The sequence below is a fragment of the Phasianus colchicus genome, chromosome 2 (genome assembly GCF_987193195.1).
Source record: "Phasianus colchicus chromosome 2, bPhaCol1.hap1.1, whole genome shotgun sequence".
Classification (NCBI taxonomy): domain Eukaryota; kingdom Metazoa; phylum Chordata; class Aves; order Galliformes; family Phasianidae; genus Phasianus; species Phasianus colchicus.
In genome coordinates this window covers 17,050,538-17,077,824 of record NC_143437.1, presented here as the reverse complement: position 1 = coordinate 17,077,824, position 27,287 = coordinate 17,050,538, and the positions used below count along the sequence as shown (strand labels likewise).

Sequence of the window (27,287 nt, the reverse complement as noted above, 5' to 3'; positions counted from 1 at the left end):
GCCCCATGTTTTTTCCTTAGAGAACCAGACAATCCACTTCCAGCCTCAGCTTGGAGAGCCTGGTTAAGCACAAATCTCTTTGGCTGGTAAAACTGCTTCCCAGCTTTATTTTTTTCCAGAGGTCAAGAAAGGCAGCTGTAAAACTTGAGAGACAAAGCTCACAGATCCTTCTCTCCTCATCCCTCAGTCAACTATTCTGGATCTACTTCTAAAATGCTTTTATTGATGATCTGTGAAATGTTATAGGTAGAGTCTATTTATTAAGTGTGGTGATGGCACTAAATGGAATGGCTTGCAAACAACCAAAAGGAGAAAAGTGACCTTCACAGATTACAGATGAGTAATAAGACTGTAGCTCCACTGCACACAGCTGATGATTACAAACTGGATTGCAATCAGTGGTGCAACCCTATTACCAAAAAAGCAAGTTTCAGGTACATATACCAAATAATAAAGCTCTTCTGTACTACTGGCCTTTTGAAACCAAACTACAGGGCACTGCACTAGAAGTATGGACAGAACTAGGAGGAATCCAAGAAAAAGAATAAAAAGACAAAAAGCTGAGGAAACGTGAACGAGCAAGTTGGGATTCTCTGGGGTGGTGTGCTAGGAGCATGGAATGAACACAAAGAAAAGATCTAGAAGACAACTAGTAAGAAAACAATTAGAATGAATATAGTGATTATTCTCCAGGTAAAGTCGGGAAGTATTCTGAAGAAATTAATCACATTTTGCAGTAAAGATTATTTGAGTAAGTATTAAGGGGAAAAAAAAGTTAACTCATCTGTTCCTAAGTTTCTTTGGCCAAAAAAAATAAACACCAGTCCTGTTTGCTTGTTTTTGTGTTTTTGGTTTTTTTTTTGTGGTAACACCAGCATAGGTAATGACATGGAACAAACAAGATTTCAGTAGGTTATATGAACAGATCTGCATGGATTGCTTGGAGACAAAAACAACAATGACCAAGTACAAAATAGATGTTGCTGTTCAAACAGAAAAGGGAAGTGGGAAAAAACTCCCTATGGGTATTCTGGAATGTCCTTTGAAAGGAGCTGGTTGTATAATAGTGTGTTACAACAGTATTTACCAGCTTTAAACTGTCCCTGTAAACAGATCTAGAGAATTGTGGTACTTAGATGAACATCCTAGGAGACAATGGTTGGGCTGCATACAGCACTATCACGTCTTCTGCTGTGAGGGACATGGCTGTGCTTTAGGTATCTGATGGATAGATAGCATGAGGCTGGGGAGAAAACAGTATCTGGGGAGAAAACAAGGGAGATGACGCTAGTGAAGCCTGTCTGCATGCAGTACTCTATGCAGCCAAGTAGTATTTGATCCTGACTCAGAACTGGGATAGAAGTTTTTCCAGCCTTACTCTTATTTTCTCACTCATAAAAAATGTAATATATTATCACTGTACTCTGCAGCTACACTGAATTCATACTGTATCCACAGCATTCACACAAGTAACTGATTAAGCAATCAGGCTCTATACACAACAGACTGATGTATTTTGTAGGTAAGAAAGCAGAGCACTCTTCCCACTCTTTTCTTCCCCTTGCCACAAGCAGCAGCAGTGAAATCAAAACTTCAAGTTCCCACCTCTCAGACTTGCATCACTTCTATACTAAACCAAGCCAAACATAAAATCTCAGTCTTTATTTTCCATCATGAAGTTCCATGGTGAGCAGTGGTCTTACCACAGGTATAGAACCAGGAAACACTGTTAAAAAGATTTCATTTTTTATTATGTCAGGTTTTCCTTCATAACAATTACAGATGCATCAATTGCATTATGATTGTAGCTGATTTTTCCTAAAGCATGCTCTAGAAATTCTGCTGTTATTTGAGAGAACGTGAATTTGTTAGACCTCCTGCTTGCAAAAGCAGTTCTTGAAACATGGGAAAAAGCAAGCTTTCAAGCATACAACTACTGCAGCAACAGCTGCTCAAACCCAAGGATAGTCTGAAGCAGTAGTTCTGAGTGCCTGTAAAATCTACTGGGAGCTACCTAAAGTTAAATGACAGTCTGCCAGCAGTATTGTTTAACTACTGATATGCTAGAAAAACATTACAAAGCATACTGATTTGTCATCAGTGCTGTGAGAGCAGAGAAAGTAAAACACATTACAAGGGCTCCCTTCCCAAGAAGCGAAATTCAGCTCCTTCAAGTGTCACCCTCATCCCTGTTCCATGCCAAATGCCTCCTTCTAGGAGTAAAGAGCCATCATGTACCTCTTCTGATGTCAAAGCTGTTAGCATATCACAGCCAATGCTATTGGTACCAAGTGTCTGCTTAATAAAGAACACCATAAAGAATACTAAAATCGTGAGTTTTCAAATCATAGAATGAGGAGGAGAGTCGCTATTTCACTGCAATTTTTCATGTGAAGTTTCATGAACAGCATATAACAGGTCTTAGTAGCATCATTAGCTAACATTCTAACACTTTTTTTTTTTAAACAAAAGAAGCAGTAGCCAATTCACCCAGGCTGATTATACAAATGCATGTCGTAAAGCCAGGAGCCATTTTACTAGTGAGAACTAGTTCTGAAGAGATTATTGTTTTATTTTGTGTGGGTTTTTTTTCTTAATTTGTTGTAATAAGTCTGTCACTCCACAGCTCAATTGGCCAGTTCAAACTCAGTGCAACACATAACCACCATAACTTCATATTTACTGGAGCAAACAGAAAAGTCCATAATGTCTATGAAGTTTCACGTGTAATTTAGGTATGTTGGCAAGAGAGGTAGGAGTATTTTCTCAGTGAGAACAGATTATACTTACCCAATCTCAAAAAAGAAAAAAAATAAAGCCAGAAAAGGCAGAGAATTGGAGCTGCAAGTGCCTGGTTCACTGCTGAAAAGTGCATCTTTTTCTCCAGCTTAGCAGGGAGGTATGCATAGTAAAGGTTATAACGGTCAACCATGTGCTTCAGGAGCATATATATTAACCCTGGAAGGAAAAAAAAAAAAAGAGAGCCAAGGAGAAGGGGGTTGCAAACGTGATAAAAGCAACAATTCTGTGAAGAAACCTGCACTAACAAAGTGACCCAAAATTCAGATACTAATGGTGGATACAGGCCAAATATGAATGAGATACAGTTGCACGACAGCAGTCTGCTCCTAAAGTTGCTCATGAGGCAGTGCCAAGGCCCCCAAGGTCTCACCATCCCTCCCCCTCTTCTCAGACTTCTGTCACCCACTCATGCTCTCAGGGTGCATCCAGAGCTCCTTCCTAGTGCTGGCATGTGGAGTCACAGTGGTTGGGTAGAGTTGGAAACTTCCTTACACAGTATTGGTAAAGAGGAAAGGTCTAACAGCAGCTTTGTATTTGCCCCTCAGACTTCGATAAATTCGTGTCTGGATTTCAAATCAGCTGTATTCTATCCCCAACAAAACACTTCCAGATGTGACAGTTACACATTACAACAGCTCAAGTACACAGCAGCGCATTCCAATATTTACAATTGCACACAAAGTAGTCTAAATAAATATAAACTGTATTGTTTAAAAAGTGGCCACACTCTCCCAATAATAAGATTGTTGATTAAAAATAGTTCTGAAAAAATATCTAATTTAGCTAATTATATTGCATCTAGTTTTCTAAAGTTTTAGATTAAAAAAAGATTATACTAATACTATACTGAGTGACAGCAGGACAAGGGGAAATGGTTTTAAGCTGAGGGAAGGGAGATTTAGGTTGGACATCAGGGGGAAATTCTTTACAGAGAGAGTGGTGAGGTACTGGAACAGGCTGCCCAGGGAGGTTGTGGATGCCCCGTCCCTGGAGGTGATCAAGGCCAGACTGGATGGGGCCCTGGGCAGTCTGGTCTAGCATTAGGTGGGATGGTTGGTGGCCCTGTGTGTGGCAGGGGGGTTGGAGATTCATGATCCTTGAGGTCCCTTCCAACCCTGGCAATTCTGTGATTCTGTGATCTAATGACTTTGTACAATACGCCTGAGAGTGGAAGTAAGTGTAGCTGCTGAAATAGTTCTTCATACACACACACAAAAAATCTTTATAAACAAGAGATGCAACAAAATGAAACATAGTTCAGATCACAGGAAAATGAGCAACTGTCCGAGAGTTCTAGACAGTGCTATGTTTTCTGCATGCTCAAACTGGATTTAAAGACTGGTACAGCAAAAGCAAAGAAATACTCAAACCTAGATAAGTAAGTAATTTAAGGCATAAATTTTAATTTTGTTTGTGATACGGTGCAAAGGAAACTTCCTAGAAAAAGGTAGCCTGTGACTTAGAGATCTGGATACTTTTGAAGGTCCTGCACTCCTAATTAGCTGGTAGCCTAAGCCAGGAGGGCTATCGGAGCATACAGTGTTCCCCTTCTTGTCCAAGGGCAAGACTAAGACCATGTGCCAAACAAAGCAGCCAGCTTAAGCACATCCTTGGGGTCAGGACTATGGAGCACACCACTGTCAATAGGACAGTCATGACCACAGCCCTTTTTCTCGTTCAAGGCATGTAGTAATAATAAATAATAATAACAACTGGTTGGCAACACATAGGAATTGCAGCAGCGGAAAGGAACAAGTAATTTTCCAGCCTGTTACTACTGCCTCAACATACTGTTTCTCATGCTTTCCTTAAATACTTCAACCAAACTTTAAGACAAATTGTTACTTAAAACATACCTAAAGGATTTAGGGATCAGAATGTCTCAAGTCAAGTTTGGCTGTTTTAACTAAATCTTCAACCTAGATACTTTATGCAACTTGCTTCTCCAAGACCCCAAGAACCCACAGATAAAAATAAATCCCTCACCCCCAAAACCTGTCTGAAATCCTAGGCTTAACTGTTAAAAATCACCACCAGAGCTAACAGGCTGGCACTCAAAACAAATATCTAATACTCAAACATAATTTCAGTTTCCCAAAGCAGTATAGGAAATAAATAATTTGCCATCTTCTGTCCTTTTCTCCACAAGAAGGGATGGAAATGCGGATCAAAGTTCTAAGAGTGATCAGCATCTGAAGAGTACACTAAGAACCCAGATTTGGGCCTTCTGTAGCTCCTACTTGCCTCAGCCTCAGCTACGCAGGGCCCACAGCTCATTGGAAACTTACCAAACGGGACAATGATGGGGCATGTAATGCTGTAGGCCATGATGACAGTGAACACACACAACATCCAGGCATACATTGCTCCAAATTCATATTCAAATGCCTGTTGCTAGGAAAGAGAAACAAAGCACTCTTATCTCTCAGGTCATCTATCAACATCAGAAGTTAAGGCAGATAGACTAAAGCAACAGCTCACCTTCTCTTATACCCTCCTAGGAGAAATCACTTATTTCCTTGAGAGGTGTTAACAGCAATTATGCACTAGTACTACATGTTTTAAACAGCTATACTTACAGAAAATACATTACTACTTTCATAGCCTTACAAGCATTCCTCAAAGTTGTTTTCAATTACAAGAAGCAACTCCATGAAACCACAAGGTGAAAAGTGATTGTGCCAAACACAGAACCTTCATCTCACTGCATAGCCTATTGTATCTGTACTGATCCCTGTGTTGGCTTTAGCAGTACAGAAAGCTCAAGATGCCACAGCTTTTGGCCAACATTCCCATTGCTAAGGAAAGGCTCTAATACCTGTTTAATATTTTTCCTTTCTGCAGCAGACTTGGCCATTATCATGCGTATGGTGTAAAGGATGAGGCCAGGTAGGCGCAGCAGCTCCATCCCATTGCCAACAAAAGCAGAGGCAATCACATAGTTCACAAAGAATGCTCCCTGGTCAGGCAAAAAGACACATCTACAAGGAAAGACATCAGACAGTGACTGGAAAGCAGACAAGCCAGTAGAAAGAACATACATACACTTCCAGAAGTCTCTCTCCATAAGGAGAAGTACAGGACACCATGAGAGGTAACTACAAGTCAAATAATCTTGTTGAAAAAGAGTACAACATAGCTATAAAGGAAGTAAGTGCAGTATACTGTAAAAGTGTACTTTTATAGTGCTATTACAAATTAGCCTGTAAGAAGACTTGCTGAGTCACACAGTTTGGATAAGGAATAAATTGCTCAAGAAATGAGACAGTGCAGACTGATGGGTGGCTGATAGCAGAAGAGAGAATCATTTGATGTCTATTAACATCAACTTGAGACAAGATGAGATAAAATTATCCAATGGCAGCCTCATCTCCCAGCTTAGAAACTCTTAACTGTCTTCTCATTACTGATTTGAAATAGCGGTGGGAAAAAGTCAGCTCTTTGTAACTGCATCCTATTCTTTCCCTCCAGTCCCTCACAAACTAGCCACTGTGTCCAGCCTGTAGACACAGAGCTTCTAGTAACCAGTATCTGCAACTTTGCAGTACTGGCATAAAAACACTTCTTATTATAAAAAAATACAAATCCGTCAATGGATTTCAAGAGCTGCTGTAGCTATTTTGTATCACTGCAGTCTTTGGGAGGATTGTCCCATCAATGAAATGCATCAATCCTCACTAGTTCCTTATCTAGTCCCTTCACCCCATTCCTGTCTTTTCGCATCTTCGACAGAATTTTTAAGAACATGGAAAAATAACTCTCTTCATTGAAATTTTGCATATACTACCTAGCAGGAAAAAGTATGGACTTCTTCACAACAAAGACATTTGCACTGTCTCCTACTCTTCTTTGGAAGTTCAACATCATTCCAAAAGTATCATTCCAGTGCTAACTTTAATAAACATTAACCAAAATTAGTCACAGATAAAAAGCATTTTAAATAATCTTGCAAGAAAAAGTTGCTTAATACTTACTCCAGCCTAATGGCAGAATCAGATGACTCTCTGTCAAACAGCCAACGGAAGAAAAAATCAAGGCTGAAAGAAAGATGGCTAATGTAATTCAGGGTTTATTTGTAATTTATTGTGTAAAAATGCTTCTCTTTCAGTAGTTCAGAATACTGTTTTAGCTTTATAGTTATTGACAGTCATAAGCTGGCAGAGGAAAAAAATGAATAATCAAACATCCACTTCATACTAAAGTTTTAATGATTCATTTTTAGCAACCATCATATAGATAAGGCTATATGTGTTTACATGCTACCCACTTAGCTGGGGAAAAGTTAACCACTGTACAGGTGCAAAAAAAAAAAAAGAAAAAAACTGTAACTGAAGAGTCAGGAAATTTGGCTCTTAGCTGTATCAATATGGGCTACTTTCAACTAGAAATTATCTTTCATAGTCAGAGATTCCTTTGCTACAAGAAAATCAGACTCCAGAGATATGAAGGGCTAAGAGATCCACAGATGGAAGGTGAACATTGAGATATTGTAATATTGAAATCTAACGTGTAATGACAAGATCACCAGACAGTCTGGAAAAGGATGAGGGTACACTATCTATACTTCAACTAGCAAACAAAGGAATATTACAAAAATGTTATAGGAATATTATTAAAATATTCAAACATTACCAAAATATGGCTTTACCTAGTAAGACCAAGGGAAGGCAGAATCAATACCATGAAGATCAGAAATATGTAGACTTTATGCATCATTATTCTGTTCTCCGCAGATCTACCAACAAAAGAAAATTAATAAGAAATTCATATAAAAGCCTTCCACACATGAAGAATTTTGCCCAAAGAACATCAGCATCCAGAAGACTTCCAGCTTCCGCAGCCATATTGCATTGCTACAAGATACTCACAACAGAAATGCCTTTGAGACACTCACTGCTTTGGACCAAGCAGACTCTCAGTATCTTCTTGGGCACAGAAAATATTTTAGAACATTAATCCAGATGCTGGATTAACAAGACTACAGTCCTGCACCACAAGCAAGGAGATGTGCGCCCATCACAGCTGGTTGGCATCCAGTGATATACATCTCTCAACAGCTTGTAAACAAGCTCCTCTCCAAACCTTATGCCAGGAGAGATTAGGCAGTATGCAGAATGGCACCACCTCCAAGAAATCAGATGCTCAGACAAGCTACTTTACTTGCCAAACATAACACTTTGAGAACAATATGACATTGCTAATAATCTACCACTCCTACAGCAGCAAGAACATCTTTCTAGTGACTAATTGTCACCAGAGAACTGCAGAGATTGCCATAAACAACAGACTTTCTTAAAGATGGTATCAAATTAGGCATTAAAACCACAGTGGCTTTATAGGATCACATAGCCTTTGGGCACTATGGGATATATCAGTTAGTACAACTATAGTAAGGCTTGAAATCAGATCTGTTATCACTAGCAACTCTAGAAAACTTGCAATCAATTTAAAATGGCTCAAAGTTGATAAGTCAACTTTGCAATATCAATAAATAACATAAATTATCAATAAAAAACATTGATGAAATGCATGCAACTTTGACAAATCAACAAAAGAAAAATTCTGAACACAACATCTTCGAAGGGAATGGTACAAAAAATAAGGATCTGACCCTAGAATAAAAAAAAAAAATAAACAATGGCTGAGGGAGAAGATTAAACAAAGGCAGGTACAACTGAGATTCAGTGTGCAGTAACACAGGTAAACTGAGCATGAAACCCAGTACACTAATCAAGAGCCCCACCAGGTTAGCAGCACATCACTTGACACCTCTGAGTGGTCTGACTGTATCTGGAAAATCTTAGGTCAATGGACCTGACAGGCTGTGGTCCTGTAGGCCTTCTCAGATCACCACTAGCAATATCCAACAGCACAGATCTGTGCACTGTTGCATCCAGATCACTCTTCATGCAAAATAGCAAGAATGATGGCTTTCTTATAAGCAGCATGTCAGTAGTTGGAGCCCTCAGAATAAGATTTGAGACTCCAGTGTTCTCAGCCTTAGGGGATCAAACTTCTTACCTCAAATCTCCCTGAGGTAGTTTTCTGGGAAGGTACTACACATGCCCCTGTTGAAGGAGTATTTTTTTCTAATTGAGCTTTAAACACAAAGTGTGTCTGAAGGGGGAGCAAAAGTGAATCATCTGGTCGGTTTTGTACTCAATACTACAAGCAGAATAACTCCAAAACATTGGTTACAATATTAGAAAGAGATGAAGAGATGATATTACCTGCTACAAGAGGTCTACAGACTTAAAAAAAAAAAAAAAAGACAATACCATAAACAGTTGAGTGCTTCTCCTATTTTTTTTTCTAGTAATTCAGCTGATAAGGCCAAAACGGTGGAACATTTTGCTTACTTTGTCCAGTGGGACTCCAGCAATGTTGAATAATAAACAATTGTTGGCAGCAAAGCTGAGAAGGACCAGAGCAGGAGTGTTGGGAAGAACTGACTGATGATAGGATTCTGATGGGAATAAAAAAAAAGAGGGGGGAGTAAATGTTAAAGGCATTTTAATTCAGCTGTGCTAGAAGAACAGAGGCTGCAATAAACAGCTTTTTATAAATGGTAGAGGTCAGACTAAGGCAATCTTTTTGAGATTCAAGTTTGAATCTGAGTAAGTTCAGAACGAGCTAGAGCTCAGCACTTGTGTGCAAGACAAGAAACAGGAGCAGGACTGGGGATTGAATTCCATGAGAATGAAGTCTCACAAGCAGTTTTTAGATAGTACACGCAAGCTTTGGGAAATATCTAGAATGAACAATTTGTAAGAGATGTTAGCTGAAGTCGGACACATAGCAGCATCCTTGTTTTCAACCTAGTAAGCAAAATAAACTATGGCATTTTACATCAGGGCTTAAAATCTGAATTCCCATCTTCTCATGCTAAAATCAAAACACAAGTTGGATACAAAACTGACAAATGTTTCAGATTTTCAACATTTTAAATGTAGTAAAAACTACATCTCAAAGATACAAGTAAATATAAGATTGATAATAATATAAAGTTTCAGATGAAAATATTCAGCCTATCAAGAGGGGGAACCAGGGTCTGATTCTGGACATATATATATGTACACACACACATATACACACACACGTATGTGTTTATATACACATACATACATGTACGTGTGTATATATATATGCGTGTGTGTGTGTGGGTTTTTTTTTCTAAGTCAGCAGCTATACAAAACACTTCTGAAAATTTCAACAGATTTAGCTTATATACATTGATTTTTATTTTTTTAAACTATACATCCATCCATTTAACAACATTTTGGTCCTATATAGAGCTATATCGAAACATGGCGATACTCACATTAAGGTAGTGAATAGGTTTAGTGACATTGAACTTGTCCATGGTTGATATGATTATGGATGGAGTGGTAAGAAAAAACAGCAAAATAAGAAGAGACAAATTAATGCACCACCATCTGACCCACCAGTTCAGCCCACGCACCGAAAGATTATTCCTGAAAAAAAAAAAAAAAGAAAAAAGAAAAAGCAGTAAGCCTTTGTTGCTGAAAGTGCTGAAAGTACATATTACCTGTCAATTAACAGGTGCTTTTTCATATTCTCGAAGTTATATAAACAAAGCACTTCATTTGTACAAACAAATTATATAAACAAAGCTCCAGTTGTTATTAGAAATAAGAAAAGTTGCAGTGGTTTCATGTGATAACATAGCTTGCACTTGCAGGACAACTTTTTCAGACTTTATAACACCTAAACACAATGTTCAAAGTAGTTAAGACCTGGGATGAAACAATTTCTGTTTTGTACCTATGTATTAAACTGAGAAAGTTAGAACAACAAGAGACTGAAACTATAGGAAGAACAGATCTCAGAGGCAGAATCTGTCAGGAAGCTGTAATTTAAAAAGTAAGGAAAAAACATCCAACTGAATCCACAGCAAAATCTGGTCTTAAACAGACAATCTTCTTAATATTTTTTGAAACAATTCCCCAAAGGACCAGAACGATTTGAGCCTCAGCCAAAGCCAAGCATTTAAAGTAGGCAAAACAGGGACAGAGAGGCTCTTAATCACCCCCAGCAATGACAACTATATTTGCCCTGCAGCACCTCAAAAAAAGATACACACCTATACAAACTTGGAGAATACTCCATTCTAACAATCTAACAATCAAGTTCCTCACCTCAGACCTCAGCAACAGGTATACACAAACCTCAAATGACAAAAATGCTGAGGTACAGACTGATGAATATTTTTATATATTTATGTATCTATTTATTTATTTCACGTTAACAGAAAAAGCAGATGCCACAACTTTGGGGTAGTAAAACCCTAGTCAGCCTCTGAGAGGCATCCCCAAGGTGAAAAAAGAACACCATTATTAGAAATAAAAATTTACATCAATCTCATTTTTGGGTTAGAGAAAAAAAAAAAACACAGACCCTTTCTTCTGTCCCTATTCTAAACCTAAAGTATTAAAGTGGATGGAAGACAGGAATCTTACCAACATATATTCTCAGGATACGGAGCATATTTAACCTCCCAGTTTGTTACGCACAATTCCTTGCTGTAGGACGATGGCTGGGGTTCTCCCTTACACTTAATACTCCGACATTTGCAGGCATTGAAGTCCTTAAGGATACTGCAAGGAGGAAAACAAATAGGATTATTCCAAATTACTACACCTGAAAATGCTGAAGGAACACTGCCAATAGCAGTAAAAGGCATTTTTTTCCTTCTAATAACCAGAGATCAAGACAGTGTTTAGATAACATTGTAACTTTATCTCATGCATGCAGTGACCATTAGATACAGTTATTAACAGAGGCCTTTGAAAAAAACTGACAAAACTGGAAAACAAAAAAGTAACCTTGAATCAAACTGTTCAGTGCTGCTATCAGTGCAGCGGAGGCTCATATTAAAAATCAAACTCCGAGAGCCTTGGAAAATAGAAACAAAGGCAGCCATTACCCCAAACATCTCGTGTCATTACAGCTGTTCTCAAGTCAAAGCAAATGAATCCATTCAGATTTGATGTTGGCATAACAAAGTTTAACTAATTTTGATTTTTCACACAATTTTTTTTATAATGCAAGTAACCTAACAATTTGAAATATCTTCTTTCACCCACTCCCAGAATATCCACAATACTTATCTCCTGAATTTATTATCAGTGTACTTAAAGTAAGTTTAAACACAGCCAGAGTAAATTCTTCCAAAGATTTCTCAGAACACACCAACAGAAACAGTTAGCATTTATTTAGATACAGTATAACTGTGTGTGTGCTATGGTGCAAAAGAAATTCTCAGCTACATTAGCATGGAAATAGAAATATATCACATCTGAATGAGTGGACTCTAAAATTCCTGGTTACGCTTGTTTCTCAGTTGTGCTCATAACATTAACAGAGACAATTAAGAAACCACACAAACAACAAACAAAGCAAAAACGACAAAACAGATCTTTATCTTACCAGAATTCAAGCAGGGACATCAGCATCTTGCAGCAACAAGTATTTAAGAAAGTTAATTATAATTCAATAGTTTGTTTTTTAAAAGTAAATAAGGAGGAATCTTTAGCACTTCCAGACACACAACACAAACGTGAGCACCTGCACTAATCAAGCTTCTACAGCTATCTGATTCCATGAACTTCAATCCTGGCTTTCTGCTTCTCCCATCCTATTTCAGGGCTCTGTGGAGCAAAGACCACTAGTGACACCACATAATTTTCTAATCTGGTGGCTTCAACATCAAATGTGATCTAATTTTCCAGAGAATAGAGTTCACAGCAATAAAAATCTTTTCAGTTCTCCATGATTCAACTCAGAGATGCCTGTAATGCAACTCTGATGTGTGCACCGAGAAATTATCACATCCAAATTATAAACAAGTTAACAGTCAGAGAAGAAACCTCAGCGCTTATTTCTTCTTCCAGTTTCACACACTGAAAGATTATTCTTTGCTCTACAATATTTAAATACAGTGCGTAACATGACAAGATTAGAAGAGGAATGCAATTCACTGTTTTTATTAAGAGACACAAAAAATTTCTCCAGCATTTCAAATTCTTGAAATCCTACAGCCTAGACTTCCCTGAAAAGACAAAGACCCTGGAAGACTCTATCACCAATGTGAATTGAAGGTCAAAAGAATGTAGAAAACTAGAAAGGCTATAGAAAAAAAAAGGCATGATGTGCTACATTTGTAGCATGAGTATTATTCTATTTCCTTTTATTCAACCTTGTGTTAGTAGAGGATTCTCAAAAACTGTCAATTGAAAAGGACAGGTTACATGCATCTTCTATATAAACAACTGGGTAAAAGGGGCTTAGCTTCTGATACTGCATCTACACAAGTATCTATAGAAACAGGTAAGAGACACATAATAACTGTAAAATCTGTATGATGTCAAGATCTTGAAGGTCATATAAGCAATATGCAAGCAAAAGGAATATTAGAACAGGTTGTGCTGCATAATCACCTCCCATATTGAAAAGTAGTCACTATTACCAAAATCTAGAGTATCTTGTATAAGTCCTACAACACAAATTTTATTTTACAGGGCTTTTGAATCATCTTATTCAAGGTTATCTAACAACTTGTGTACTGAACTCAATGAAGGGGTTTTTTAGATATATACTCACACATTTATATGCACATACACAACATAAAAAGGTTGAGTGCAGACTTTTCTGTAATCTGCACAGCAAGTGATTAAGCTTTCTTTCTATATATTTAAAGACACACAGTGCTGGGAAGTTAAGTTTCTTCTCTTTACTCCACCCAGTACTTCACCAACACTAAACATATAGAATCTACTTCTAAAACAAGCCCACTACTTCGCCGAGGTTACTCAGCAGCACTCACTGTGATAGCTTAGTAACCACTTTTGTACACTACAAAATGGAGAAATCAGTAACCTCTTTCCAACATCTAACTAATTTGGCCTACTACTAACCTAGACTAACGGATCCCACAAAGTAGGGATTCTTATCCCAGTAAGTACCCAAGCCACTTAGTCTCTTAGGCAATTAATTCTTCATTTGAAGTACAGAGGCTAAATGCATACTTGCAGAAAAACTTACCAGCAAACAGAGCAGAACAAATCCACATGACGGTGAAGAAGAAAGGAAGAAGAAGCAACATAAGCAGACAAGCAACACAAACAAGATCAGTTGTACTATTAAAGTTAAAAGAGAACAAAGAAGATAGCAGATAAAACTTACTAGGTTGCCATGGATTTATCATGAAATGTTACAAATGCCATTCCTAGTGGTTTGTTTTGAACTGCTTGTTCCTCTTTTGAGAATTCTTCAACCAGTTCATTTGTAACTCTAGTATAATAATCTACAGCATCTTCCTGTTAAGAAATTGATGAGTGTTACTTGCAAGCATCAGATGGCTGATACCTTTATTAAAATACAGTCTAAACAAACCATAGTCCTTCTGTCTTCCACTACTTCCACAAATTACAAATCATGTCACCACATGGAGACAAACAAACAGAAGGTTCTCTTGTATTTAGTTTTTGCGCTAAGGTTACACTACGGAAGTTTTGGCGAAATCCTTTCCTCTATTGTACGAGAACATGAAAGATAAGTTCCCTGCAATGAATAATTTTTTTAAGCTCACAAGATGTTACATAAAAACTACTCAATATGATTTACCCAGCCACTGTAAAAATGAACACGATCTCTCACCCTTTCACATCCTCTCATTTCACAGCAGCAGAACTGACCACATGGCTTAGGGTTGATTTTGACTTGACTGCCATGCTTCTCATACATATGTTTATAGTAACTCAGGCTTCTTTCTGCCTCATTTCTAGGTGGAAAAACACATCAAAAACATTTTGCAAGACAACAATATAAACAAGCTTACAAAGAACATAAACCCCAAGAGAAGACACTGTGTCAAAGGCTGACAGCAAATCAGTCACCAAAAGCATTCATACACCTTATTCTAGCTACTCTGCACAATTAATTTTCAAGCCTGCAATAGCACTGAAGAGTCTACACCCCTGAGGTTCCAGAAGAAAAAAAGTTGCTATTGTATAGTCCAGAAGTAAACCTATTTCCCTTTTCCCCGACCACAGCAGTCTGCTAAAATTACTAATTAGAATTACTAATTCAGCAGCTGGGTTTTCTACTTTGTACTGTCTGACCAAGCAAACAATGATTCCAGTCAAGCCTTTAGAAACACATACTTCAAAATACAGTTGAATCTGACTGAAAAGCAGACCAGAACTATAAAAGCAGAATTCATTTCTAGTACGTGCAATTTTAGTACCACTGGTAAATGTTAAAACGTTGATTAAGAACCTGCAAGATATCTACAAAATTATGCTAAATTCAGAGAGATTACAAAAACAAGTACCTTTTTCTAAATAGATGAATAAGCCTGGTTACATCATAACATAGCTGGACTTCCAGCACAGCACAAGTTGGGTAGGCAGCACTGAAAATGAAGCAATACAAGAGAAGTACATTGAATAAACTGTTACAAAGACCATCACTGCTGTCTAAATGGTACCTCTATCACTTCTGAATGAAGTAGCACAGAGATGAGTCTTCCACAGAGACTGGCGTTCAAAGTTACGTTAGTATGAGATGTTCAGCATTATTCCCAATTAAAAACCATGTGGGAATATTTATGGGAAATGTGGAAACAGCCACATTTTAGGTTCTAGTTTTAAGATTAGCTAACTAGTTCTACTGAAATATTGCACTTTTCATCCTATTCTCAATTCTTTCTAAGGATAGAGGTAGTTTTAGAAGATGGATACCATCCCATGATTTGAAATAGCACAACAGTTAAACACATTTCTGCCTGGGAAGTTAAAACTACTAGGATAATTATAAATCCTTTGTTCCTAATTAAGCGTGGAACTTACATGAAATGGCCTTGAATAGCTTCTTGTTTTGCATTTTTTGGAAGACCAGTTATAAACAATGTGCACTTAACCTGCAAAAGAAAAACAACAAAAAATTCTGTTTTGAAAAACGGCATCAGTAAAGGGAGAATATGCAGCATCACTGCCTTCCTCATGAGTAGCTGTATGTTAGAAGGGGAAAAAGAAAAAAAGAAGAGGTAGAATGTGTCAATGGGAGCTGTACCTATTCAAGATAGCAAAACACCTCCTGCACTGGTTAAAGGCACAGCAATTTCACAAGGTCCTATTACCACCTCCACCCAGACCAACCTCTGGACACTTCTCATAACTCACTCAGTGGAGATACATTTGCAGTGAATTCTTTCAGTTATGTTACATTCTAGCAAAGAGGAGGCATCCTAGCAATTTGCTTTTTTAGCACTGTCTACTTTCAAACAGACCTGTCCTGTTCCTGTCCTCTTCCCCTCCCCCCAGCCCACACACATAGATTGTTTGTTTTCCAAACCCCAACACAGGAACTTACTATATTTTCTTCTTTATATGTGACTGTTTTCATGTGATGACTCATGAAGACAACAGTCAGAATCAGGTAAACAACAGCAAAACATGTGTGCAGCCAAAGAAGATTGTTACTGTTGAACAAAATTTTATGAATATGAGAAACAGGAAGAACTAATAATCCTACTGATACACATAGGTTTTAATCTGCTTAGCATTTTGATGACTTTCTTTAAACACAAAACAACAAAAAAGGTAGTAATTGATAAAACACTCATGCACATGCAGACCCTTGGACAGCCAGTAGGGTTACCCAACACATTTTACAATGCACAATTAATGAAAGTGCAAGGAAAACAGCTAATTTTAGGCAACATTGGGCATTTGCATTCAGATGACTAATAGGAAGCTCCATGATATTAGCCAAGATTTTATTAGCCAGCTTTTTATTAGTCAGTGGTTACTGTGCTGAATGCATAACTAAACTCCCTTGAATACAATCCTTATCCAAACCAGAAGCATCCTAATTCAGAGGCTAAACCCCACTTTTCTGATGGCTCCTTCCTCCAAACTTAAAAACAGAAAAGTGTTCTGTATGCAGCTCTTCAGTTTTGTGAAGAGTACAACTAATAAGTTAACATAAAATACAGGATCTACAAAATCTATTTTGCAGATAAAAACCCAACCAAGCAACAAAATCCTCACTAGCTACTAAGAATCATAACAGTTAAATAAAAGCAAAGTGCATTGGCAAATATTCTATTGGACACTATAGCATGGATAGAGAAGTTTTGAATAATGACATAAGAGAACACCTGTACAGATTAGTATTGCAACCATTTTTACAGACTTTTTTTTTTTAAATGAAGTTATTTGAACTGTGACCTCAAATGGGAGAGAGATTCACAAATCTGGTTCAAGAAAATTTAAGTTATCTGGGTTACACGTTACAGTAAAGTTATAAGCTTTGTTTTCCTTTCCACAGCACGGTTTCTTCTAGCATAGGTATTTCTGAAAATACAGTTAGATGTGCAATCATTAGCCAAGACAAACAGGTAGTTAAAAAAAAAAAAAAAAGCTGAGAGAGCAGAAGCCAAGATCATAGATTTCTTATCAGAGCCATAACACATAGCCTGAAGCAGAACACATCCTGATTTCAGTTGACAAAGCATGATTAAGTAATTCCTACCCCTGAGAGCCACGTAGCAAGCATCAATGCATGTATTCAGAAACTATGGCAGGAAACAGACATAAGCATAAAAGTACCTTCCAAGATTTACTCACCCAGTTTCTAAGTTCTGTATAGTTGTTCTTCCAAAACTGTAGGGATCTTTAACTAAGAAGGAAAAAAATAAAAAACCACATAGCATCATGAGCTGGTATAAAATTCACCTGCAAGCTGAAAAAGCCTTTTTTTTCTTTTTTTTTTTTTTTTAGATGTTGATCTACTTCAACATCAAAGCAATTTAGAATCATAATTAATATTGGTTTGCAGAGTTAGACTAGAGGACACATTGTATTTGTCGAGTACCAGTCGATCAGGATTAAGACTGCAAAAAACATGAAACAATTCTTTCAGCCCAGTCAGCACTGACAAAGCCTCGGGAAAATGATTTGCTACTCAAAATGGGACAAAACTGGGGCAGAAGGGAGCAAACAAACAAGAGGTCCTGAAAGCTTTTACAATGGCATTAAAGCTAATTCCTTTCAGAATTAAAAAAAATTCTTACCAAGAAGATCACCTGATAAGTTGACAGGCAATATGACACCAACAGACAAAATGCTGACAGCAACCAACAAGCAGATGATGTGACGTTGGAAGGTAAGGTAATGTATGGCATCTTCACCACATCTATCATGAATCTCATCATCACTACATCATAGACAAAAAAAGCACATAATCAGTCTACTTAGTACCTGTTGGATTCTTTGTTTGGGGGTTTTTGAACATACATTCTTTTCTCAGTTAACCCAATGACTTCCCCTTCAATTCCTATCAGTTTTCAACACCACTGTGTTCTCTCATCTGTAAGTTTAATTGTTTTGAGTTTCAGAAGTCTTTTTCTTACACAGAATCAATATACAAAAATTAATAATGAAATTTAAGATGAAAACAAGTAATGTGAAAATATGCATGCACATTCCTTATATCAAGCTGGAAGAGGACAAAGACATCTGTCACAACTTCCTGCTTTAAGACAGCCACAGTGGAAAGCCTAGATCTCAAGTTTTAGGGTCACACTGTGACGGTGTTCACACATTTCAAGAAAGGCTTCCTATGCGAAAAATGATGAGGAACCACCTTAACCTTAGAACTCAGCATCTACTCATTTTCAGCAAGACAGATGAGTAAAATATGAGTTCTTGAGAAAGGAAGGGACAAGCAAAAGGGGAGAAAGTCTCAACTGCACTACTTTCTTGTTTCAAGGTATCCAAGCTAGAAATGCATTTTTAAAAATCATTATTTACTAAGCTCCAAGAGACATAAAGAACCAACACATGTCTAGTGCTTACTTTCTGGGAAACAACAGGATGGGATTTCTTTGTCCTGCAATTCCAGCCCCAGCTAAGTCACCGTTCTCCACAGAATTGCTTGCACAGAAACCATGTTTCCTGCTCAAGGGCCTACTGGCTTCAAACAGGGGAACACCCACACAGTACCCTTTGAAGGGTGTAAGCCTGGAGCCAAGTTCTTAGCTCAGAATCCATACAAATGGCCTAGATTCAATTCAGTTCACACATTGTTCCTAGATCAGGAAGTCTCTGGCCTGTCAATTGTAGGGCAAGTGTATCCTGGAGAAGCATTCCTATATAGTCACCTTGTTTTCATTTTTTTTTTCCCCAACCCACTACTGCCCACACACTGGAGGCACCTGCATTGCCCTTTGTATTAAAATTCTGTCTACTCAGGATAGAAAAAAAAGGAGCGCAAAAAGTCTTTTTTTTTTTTTTTTTTTAATAAAAACAATTTTAAAATGTGATTTACTGTTTATTTTTTGTACTTACTGCATCCGAAAAGCAGCCGCCATCCAAGAACAAAAGCCCTGGAAAGAAAAAAGTTGTAGGAGTTAACATAGAAACACTTCTCTTAATAGAACAAGGAAGATACTACGGACTTTTTCTATTAAGCCAATCTCTTAGCTAAAAAGCTGGCAGCCAGATAGTCTGAAATCATTGTTTAGAAAGAGAAAAACACAGAAAATACATACAGAAAAATACCTATTGCTCTACACACTTTCTAAAAGGTAATCTGTATGTTTGTCTTCACAGTGTATTTGAGGGCCATTTCTTGTATATTTACTGCTTGGGCTCCTTAAACTTATAGAAGTGCGTCCAGATCCCATCCTCACTGAAGAAAAGTCAAGATTTTATCTCACTATGAAAATGGTATTTCATGCACAATTTTAGAACGGTGATTTTCTCCCCCTAAAAAAAAAACGCTTTTAGAGATTCCAATTTCAAGGAGAAGCTGTATGAGAATCTTATACAAGTTAATATCTTAAACTCTAGTTAGAAATCATCTAGATTTAAAAACCCTCCTGTGAAACAGTATAGGAGAGATAATATCTCACTGAATGTTGTAGTATGGTTAAGAACAAAAAAACCACATCTCCCTAAAAAAGGCCTATTCTTTCATGTTAGTAATCAAGAGACATTTTTATTCAACAGTTTCAATGATAGAATTGCTAAGTTTAACAAAAAAATTTCTTCCACTACTAACTAGTTTTAATATTACAATCTATAATCCCTCTCCTAATTGAGTTATTTAACAACATTGACACAAGATACTGATTTCTTATACAACAATAACTTGTCAAGAAACAGCGAAATTATTAACAGTTCTATAAAAACACAGTACGTGATGTACTACTAACTTTTACACTGAAAGACCATCTATATAGAAGTATAGACTAATACACTGGGCAAGGTGGAATGGCAAATTATAACAAACTGCATTAAGTAGTTTATATCAGAAAAACTTAAAGAAACCCTAAAATACTTACACTGTCATATTCAAGAACTTCAGGTGCTGATGAAGATGCTGATGAGTGGGTATATCTTACTCCACTGAAATAAATTAAATGATGCTTTCAAGTATCTTTCATAACTGAGGCTGGAGTTTCACATAATTATTTCCACTTTAACAATTCTGAAGTAACTACCTGAAATAATATTAAAACACTTTTTCCACTTACAAAGGCAGTGGTTTTCACCTCGTAGCATATGCCTAGCTATAGAAGCTTGTACAGTACCTCACGTTCAAAAGTCAGGACCTGTGAGCTCCTGAAATGACAGTAACTGAACTAGAAATAAAAGTGAGCATTTTATTGAGGTATTAACCTGCACTCACATAAATGAACACAAAACAGGTTTTTAAGTCTAGGCAAGATCAATTCTGCAAGGTATCTCAGATATTCCTCATCGCAAGAGACCAACTTGTTTCCCTCTACCTCTCTCCCTTCAACTTACAGCCACTACTCAGAATTTCTCTTTATCTGCAGGGTACCCTCCTCATTCAAATTCAGCCCTGTAGTTGCTAAAAAGAAATGTTGCAATGGTGATGTGCACATAATTACGGGATCTGTAGATGTATTAACAATAATTTTGGCCTAGGCCACAATGCTGTAGGGACAGGAACAGACTGCAGTGCAACTGACTGCTCAAGTACCTGCTCGTCCCATGCAGATCAATACAGCCCACAAAGAAGCTTATACTAGAGCATCTTCATTCTTGCTGCCTGAGTTGGCTAGATTAAAGCTGCCTCAATTATTGCCCATCTTTTTTTTTTTTTTTTTTTTTTTTGCACACCTAATTTTCACATGTGTACATGGATTGAGTCTAGAAACACTTAGAGTCATTTCCTTTAGCTTAACTGTGGACTTAACTACAACTTAGAGATAGGAGGGAAATGGTTTTAAACTGAAACAGAGCAGATTTAGATTAGATATTAGGAGGAAGTTTTTCACTCAGAGGGTGGTGAACAGGTTGCCCAAGGAGGTTGTGGATGTCCCATCCCTGGAGGCAGTCAAGGCCAGGCTGGATGTGGCTCTGGGCAGCCTGGTCCGGTGGTTGGCAACCCTGCCAGTGGCAGGGTAGTTGAAACTAGATATTTGAGGTCCTTTTCAACCCAGGCCAATCTACGATTCTATCAATTTAGTTATATCATTAAAACAAGCAAGAGTCTCACTTGTAAAGCTTATCCACTTCATAAGAGATTACTAGTTTTTGAACATCGAGACATCACCTCATAGAAATACTAGTAAAAATAAAAACAAATAAATAAATCAAAAGCTCAGTTTCAGTTTTCACTAAAAATCAGTGGGGAATTTCAGAAACCTGTTAGAAGACATTATATTTTAAATTATTTTTAAACCCTTCATGATACAGCCTGTGTAGAGGAGCTCTGGCAAGATACTGGGCCTGAATCGAGACATGCACAACAGCCAGTATCCTTCTGTCACAGAAGCACTGTAAAGATTAATACGTAGCCACATGACTTGTTAGCAGACAAGCAACCCATTCTCTCTTTTTTTTACATCCACTTCCTTAACCCACAGCCAGAGAAGGGAATTTACAATGACAAAGGCAAACAAGCAGTTTTCAAACTAACACTGCAAAGAGGAACTTGCAACAGAACACATTTCAAACAAAGTAGGAGGATTACATTTTTAACAAGTACACGTATGTGATTACCAATATCTAACTGATACAAATTCACTTAAATTAATCCCTGCTTAACTCCACTGCTTTTACATTTCCCAGAAGGTTTCAACAAATCAATGTGATTGCATATCTTTTTACCCTTCAGCTTCTGACACAAGAGCAACGCGTCCGTAGTCCCAGAACCTCTTCCTTATAATGGAAAACAACAATATTAAAATCTAGAAAATAAAAACAGAGATTTTTATATTTTATTTTGTAATCAGCTTTCTTGGGTGCATAAGTACTGTTAAAAAAAAAAAAATGCTGTCCTAGGTCTTAAACCAGCTATCTCATGTTAACAGCCCAGTGGTGATCGCACTACAAACCAACCTACCAGGACCAAAGGACCAAAAGAGCCACCTTCCTGTTCTCATTTATGAAGGAATTCTGAATGTCATATTTCTGAACTGAATGCAGGAATTGAATTCCAGGTTTGTGAACGACAAGAATTCAAAGCTTTCACATATACATCTTTACTGTTTTCCTTTACTTACACCCAGACTATGACAGCAGACTTCCAATGCAGTTTTTTAAATTACTTTTTATTTAACATTAATGTAACTGGCTATAGGGAGTTTAACCATTTTCTCCAGAATTATTTTATATCCTACTCAGTAATAAGTAATGCATTAGTACAACTCATAAAACCCAGAAATTTTTTTTTTTTTTACTTTCTCCCAATATTTTCCTTTTTTTGAAAGAGGCTAAGTAAAAAAAACATACTAATCAATGTATTTCACAGATGTACAGCCTTATTATTATTATTATTTTTTTTTTTTAAGAAGAACCTGCTCTGTAAGAGGCAGAACTAACAAGACCTGTTTTCCATGCACATGTTAACACATACACTCTTGCCTTCCAGCTCCTCCTACATCCCATACCTGTTTGGCCAGAAAGTAGTGCCAGTGATGTAACTTATCTCATGCCATGAAAGTATTGAAGGGTCAGCCAGGATACATGTCAAGATTACTCAGCTAACTTCCGCATTTTGCAATAAATAAAGCCTTCTTACAATAACTTTCTCCCCAACAGGAAATAAAAGTTGAGATCCTTTTCCTTTATCTGTCCATTAAGCTTCAAGCAATTCATAAATTTCAGTGATGCCAAATGCTCTGTAGACTAAGACAACTCAGGTTTAAATTGGCTAATATGTTCTCCAGCCATTAGGAGGAGGAACTGACAGGCAAAATGGGTGGATAATGCAACGCATGAGCCTCACTTCCTCAGGAAACCAGGCTAGAAATAATATTCAGAAACCCATTAACTGGCAGTTATTAAAGGGATCTGCAATAAACATGTCATAAACATAGGAGGAGTACAGGAGTTGCTAAATAAATTGAAGTACTCAGTAGTTGAACAAGAAAAGTCTTCTGCATTGCAGCTAGTTCTTCCTGTTTGAGGTGAAGGTGCGGTACAGAGGCTCAGTATCTTTATATTTAACCACAACTTAGGAAAAAAAAAACCAAACAATTTGACAAAATTTTTTTAAATGCCACTGATTAACTTTAGGTACATCTTCTAGTTCTTACAGAACTACCAGCTCAGACCTCACATAGGTAGTTTTAAGTTTCCTCACATGGCTTTCTAGAATTTGGGAACTGTGATCCCTTCAGTCTGATTTTATCATCAGAAACCTCAATTATCATACCAATCTGCCAGCCTACAGCTCTTATTTTTTCTAGTGACTTAAGAACACTGAGACCAAACTCATAAAAATAACCAAAAATTTTATGGGAATCCCAGGTCTGCCTTAGCAAAGTAATCCATTTCTTCCTTTTATCCAGACTGAGCTTCTTAGTACACTATTTCTTTGACTGCTTTATGAAATCTAATTCAAGCACTTGGGAAGTGACAGATTTTCCATATTGCAACTTCTCTTGCAAAACAATCAGGACATTTTTTCCTCTGGACAAGCAATTTAGCGATGGCATTCCCTTACCAGAAGTATACCCAGAGTATGGAAAAAAATAAGACAAAATATAGAAGTTTGAGTTACCACTTCAAAGAGCACCATGGCTCTAAACACAGACCCAATCATTCTGCAGTCTTCCTACATTTATACATCCAACATGCAGTTCACATACAGGTGGGATGACAGCATCACTGTTATTAGTACTTGAAAAGTGCCTTGAAGTTCCCAGGTTGGCCTTAGCATATTTGTTATTTTTGATGATTCTGAGAAACAAATCACTACCCAATAAACACAGAATCCAGTACAATCTGTAACTTTTGAGAAGGTCCCAGTATTTTCAATATAATAAAGAGAAAACAGGCTTACAAAAAAGCAGGTGACATCAAGCAGCAAGACAGTTGGGATTCCACCGAAAGTTACTCCCTGGAGCACTGTGCTGCCCTGGGCTGTGCTGTAGCAGTAAGTCTCATTTGTTGAGTTGAAAAATCCACTTCTATTCCTAGAATAGGCCAGATGAGAATGTCCAATACCCAGAAAGAAGAAAGGGCTCATCTTGCCTTTCCTTTAATAAAAAGAAAAGAAGAAACTACGTGAAAAGCCAGCTTGATATTTGTAAGATGTACTGAAAGAAAAGCACAGGAAGATTCAACAAGGAAACTACTTCGGAAAAAACAGTCATATTTGAAAATCACTCCTCTTTATCTGGGAAATACTCTCACAATAATTGATAGACTCAGCTGTTGGCAGTGTCCAAGTGAGAATGCCTGACATCTAACCGATCCCGTTTTCCACCGACACCTGAGGAAAGCTACTGAAGAACACACAGACCTTTCTATCATCTAATCTATAACATTAAACTACTTATTTCAGGCTGGATTCTGACTGTGGGAGTAACACAGGGCACTAGACATTCTATTCTAACACATTACAGCAGTTCAAAGACTTTGTTCCTAGTCGATGAGCACTTGTGACCATACTGGCTCATAAACGGCAAGGCGTTGAGATCATTAACAAAATTGTCACTAATTCTCCTGAAAAGAATTACTACACAAATACATTCCTCTATCTCTGTTCTTTGGACATTGCATGTTTTCCTTTTTAACAGGAGAATTTAGCTAAGAGAACAGGCACAGTGACTACAGTACCTTGCTTACACAAAAGAATATTTTCATTTTTTTTTTAAGAGAATAGCCATTTACCTCATTTATTCAATTGACTTGCTCAAACTATTCAGTAGACAACACACAAGACTCAGCTACTGATAAAAACACCTTTTAATCAGTGCATACAGCTGCCCACTTATTTTGAGACTTCCAGCTTCAAGCATTGCTTTTCTTGGACCCTATAAACGGGATGGTTCTTATCCACTTCAGAGAAAAATGTGCTCCATGTAGAACACGCTTCTGACTGATAAATTCATAAAGAAAGCATACCCCAAAAAGCTCTATCCTTTGGAATCAAAGGCTGCAGGTCCTCATCACAGGCCTATATGCACTACTTCGGGGATATCACACCTCTACAAGAAGGCCACACATGACAGTGCTATTCTGGAGGACATAAATGAAAGAATACGATTAACCACAAGATCTCTTTTTAAACAGAAGCAAAACAAAACAAAAACCACAACATAAGTAAACACAGAACAGCTAGCAGGGGAGAACGCTCCTCCCAAACCAGAATTTACTCAATGTTAGACCGCACAAAGCTGGGGGAGAAAAGAGGCAGCCTTCGTCCTGGCCGACAAGCGCGCTGCGATGTGCGCTGCGAACCTGTTCTTGCTTTCTAAGAAATTCAGTGCTGACAGAAGAGCAGTTTTTAGCACGCTGCGGGACCTTACAACACATCAATCACAGAGACCGCGGGTTAGAACGGTAGCAACGCACCCAGCCCATCAGATACAGCGTCCGATTTTGTAAGCCTTTACTTTTTAAACGAGGTATCTGTTAAGAACATAACGAGAACAGCAACACCCCCAGGTGGAGCTGCGCGGCTGCAGCCCCACGAGACGTGGCAGGGAACGCGAGCACCGAGACCCGCGCTGCTCCCTCTGAGGGGCTGAGTGGAGCGGGCAGCACCGCCCCGGCCGCCCCTCAGGGCTCGGCTCCGCTCGGCCTCTCTCCCGCCCCGCGGCCGCCCCTCAAGGCTCGCCTCGCCCTCTCTCCCGCCCCGCGGCCGCCTCACGCCGCCCCCTACCCGCCCTCCCCCCTCTACCTTCACGTCCGCGGCCCCGCTGCCCTCCGCCCTCCCTCTGTCGCCGCACGGCCCCGAGTTACCGGCCCGAGCAACAAGTCCCCGTTCCCGCGCATGCGTGCCGTCCCGCGCCCAGGCTGGCGGCCGCCGTGAGGCAGCGGGCGGGGCGGGAGGCGGCCGCGGCCGTTGGTCCCCGGGCTCCGTGGCGGGGCAGCGCGGCGGGCGGGTTTTGCTTCCCCACTGCGGCCGCCTCCTTATTCGTGTTTGGCAGAGCCTGAAACGCTGCCCCCAGACAAGGAACGATACAGGAAAATCATGAGGGGAAGCTGCTCTTGGTTTCATGACCTCTGTCTTCTGTAGCGCTGCCAAAAGCATTGCACGGCAATTGGGAGATAGTCACCCGCTCCCAGCCAGCGAGGCTTTATTTTAGCGCAGGACTAGCGTGGCGCTGGGTTTATTCCCAAACTGCAGAGTCAGCTAAAGGCTTTCAGGTGGAGGCCGGGGTCTGACAGAAATGTCCTTAATACATCAAGAGCCAACTTTTCCTCTTGTCTAATGCCATTGGGTGGTATTCGTAGTGGCTTAGTTATTTTTGGCTTTCACTACTTATCTGAAAATTTTACACTGCTTCCTAAGGACAGCAATCTGCTGAAGACTGAAGGATATTTAGCTTCTTGATGATAGCTAAGTTTCGATGTTAGTGTGGCTACAGTGCTATCACAGAGTCAAAGCATCATTAAGGATGGAAAAGATCTCCAAGATGATCGCATCCATAAGGTTGACACATCCCCACCGTGCCCACTGACCACGTCCCTCAGTGCCACATCTCCATCCTTCTTGAGCACCTCCAGGGACTGCACCACCTCCCTGGGCAGCCCGTGCCACTGCATCACCACTCTTTCTGAAGTTCAGAGCAAACCATTTTGTGACTCCATGGTGTACATTAGCAGTTAGCCTCCCCCAAAAAATAATCCCTAAGGGGTTTTTTCTTTAGCAGAAAAGGAGGAAGAGCAGTGAGGTTTCTACAGGGTCAGTGTGTTTCCCAGCTCCCAGACCGATCCAGGGTGCAAGCACACAGGTGCCGGTGGAGCATCCATATGCTGGGATGAACAGCTCTGAAATAAACTCAATAATAGTAGTAATATGAATGTCCCATGAAATATTCAAAGCCTCTTGTCTCCTTGCACCTATAAAGACAGAAACAGAATTCAAATCTTGTAAATTGGAAAAAAAAAAAAAAAAAAAAAAGACCTAGGGAGTTTAAGTTAACGTGTTTGCGATAGGTCTGGGATAAGACTGATTCCCAGTCA

General features: G+C 38.6%; 1 protein-coding gene across 5 annotated transcripts in view; it reads right to left on the bottom strand.

Annotated features, from left to right (window-relative positions):
- TMEM63A (transmembrane protein 63A) overlaps window positions 1-26,212 on the bottom strand; it is a 29,036-nt gene extending 2,824 nt beyond the window's left edge. Inside the window, exons 1-21 of one of the 5 annotated variants that reach the window (XM_031596589.2) lie at window positions 26,061-26,212; window positions 25,221-25,334; window positions 24,154-24,349; window positions 21,975-22,054; window positions 20,177-20,240; window positions 19,179-19,216; window positions 17,903-18,045; window positions 17,457-17,508; window positions 16,198-16,306; window positions 15,675-15,745; window positions 15,158-15,238; window positions 14,482-14,605; window positions 14,008-14,141; window positions 11,283-11,420; window positions 10,124-10,277; window positions 9,162-9,268; window positions 7,451-7,537; window positions 6,777-6,839; window positions 5,621-5,783; window positions 5,091-5,196; window positions 2,791-2,958 (exon numbers count right to left, since the gene is read on the bottom strand). In XM_031596589.2, coding sequence (XP_031452449.2) covers window positions 2,791-2,958; window positions 5,091-5,196; window positions 5,621-5,783; window positions 6,777-6,839; window positions 7,451-7,537; window positions 9,162-9,268; window positions 10,124-10,277; window positions 11,283-11,420; window positions 14,008-14,141; window positions 14,482-14,605; window positions 15,158-15,238; window positions 15,675-15,745; window positions 16,198-16,306; window positions 17,457-17,508; window positions 17,903-18,045; window positions 19,179-19,216; window positions 20,177-20,240; window positions 21,975-22,054; window positions 24,154-24,339 — 2,068 coding nt within the window. In that variant the 5' untranslated portion in view covers window positions 24,340-24,349; window positions 25,221-25,334; window positions 26,061-26,212. Of the gene's footprint in view, window positions 1-2,790; window positions 2,959-5,090; window positions 5,197-5,620; window positions 5,784-6,776; window positions 6,840-7,450; window positions 7,538-9,161; window positions 9,269-10,123; window positions 10,278-11,282; window positions 11,421-14,007; window positions 14,142-14,481; window positions 14,606-15,157; window positions 15,239-15,674; window positions 15,746-16,197; window positions 16,307-17,456; window positions 17,509-17,902; window positions 18,046-19,178; window positions 19,217-19,391; window positions 19,586-20,176; window positions 20,241-21,974; window positions 22,055-24,153; window positions 24,350-25,220; window positions 25,335-25,670; window positions 25,922-25,998 lie in introns of those variants that run through there. The other 4 variants (XM_031596599.2, XM_090134971.1, XM_031596606.2 and 1 more) reach the window with 4 other exon arrangements.
- Between the last annotated feature and the right edge of the window lie 1,075 nt (window positions 26,213-27,287).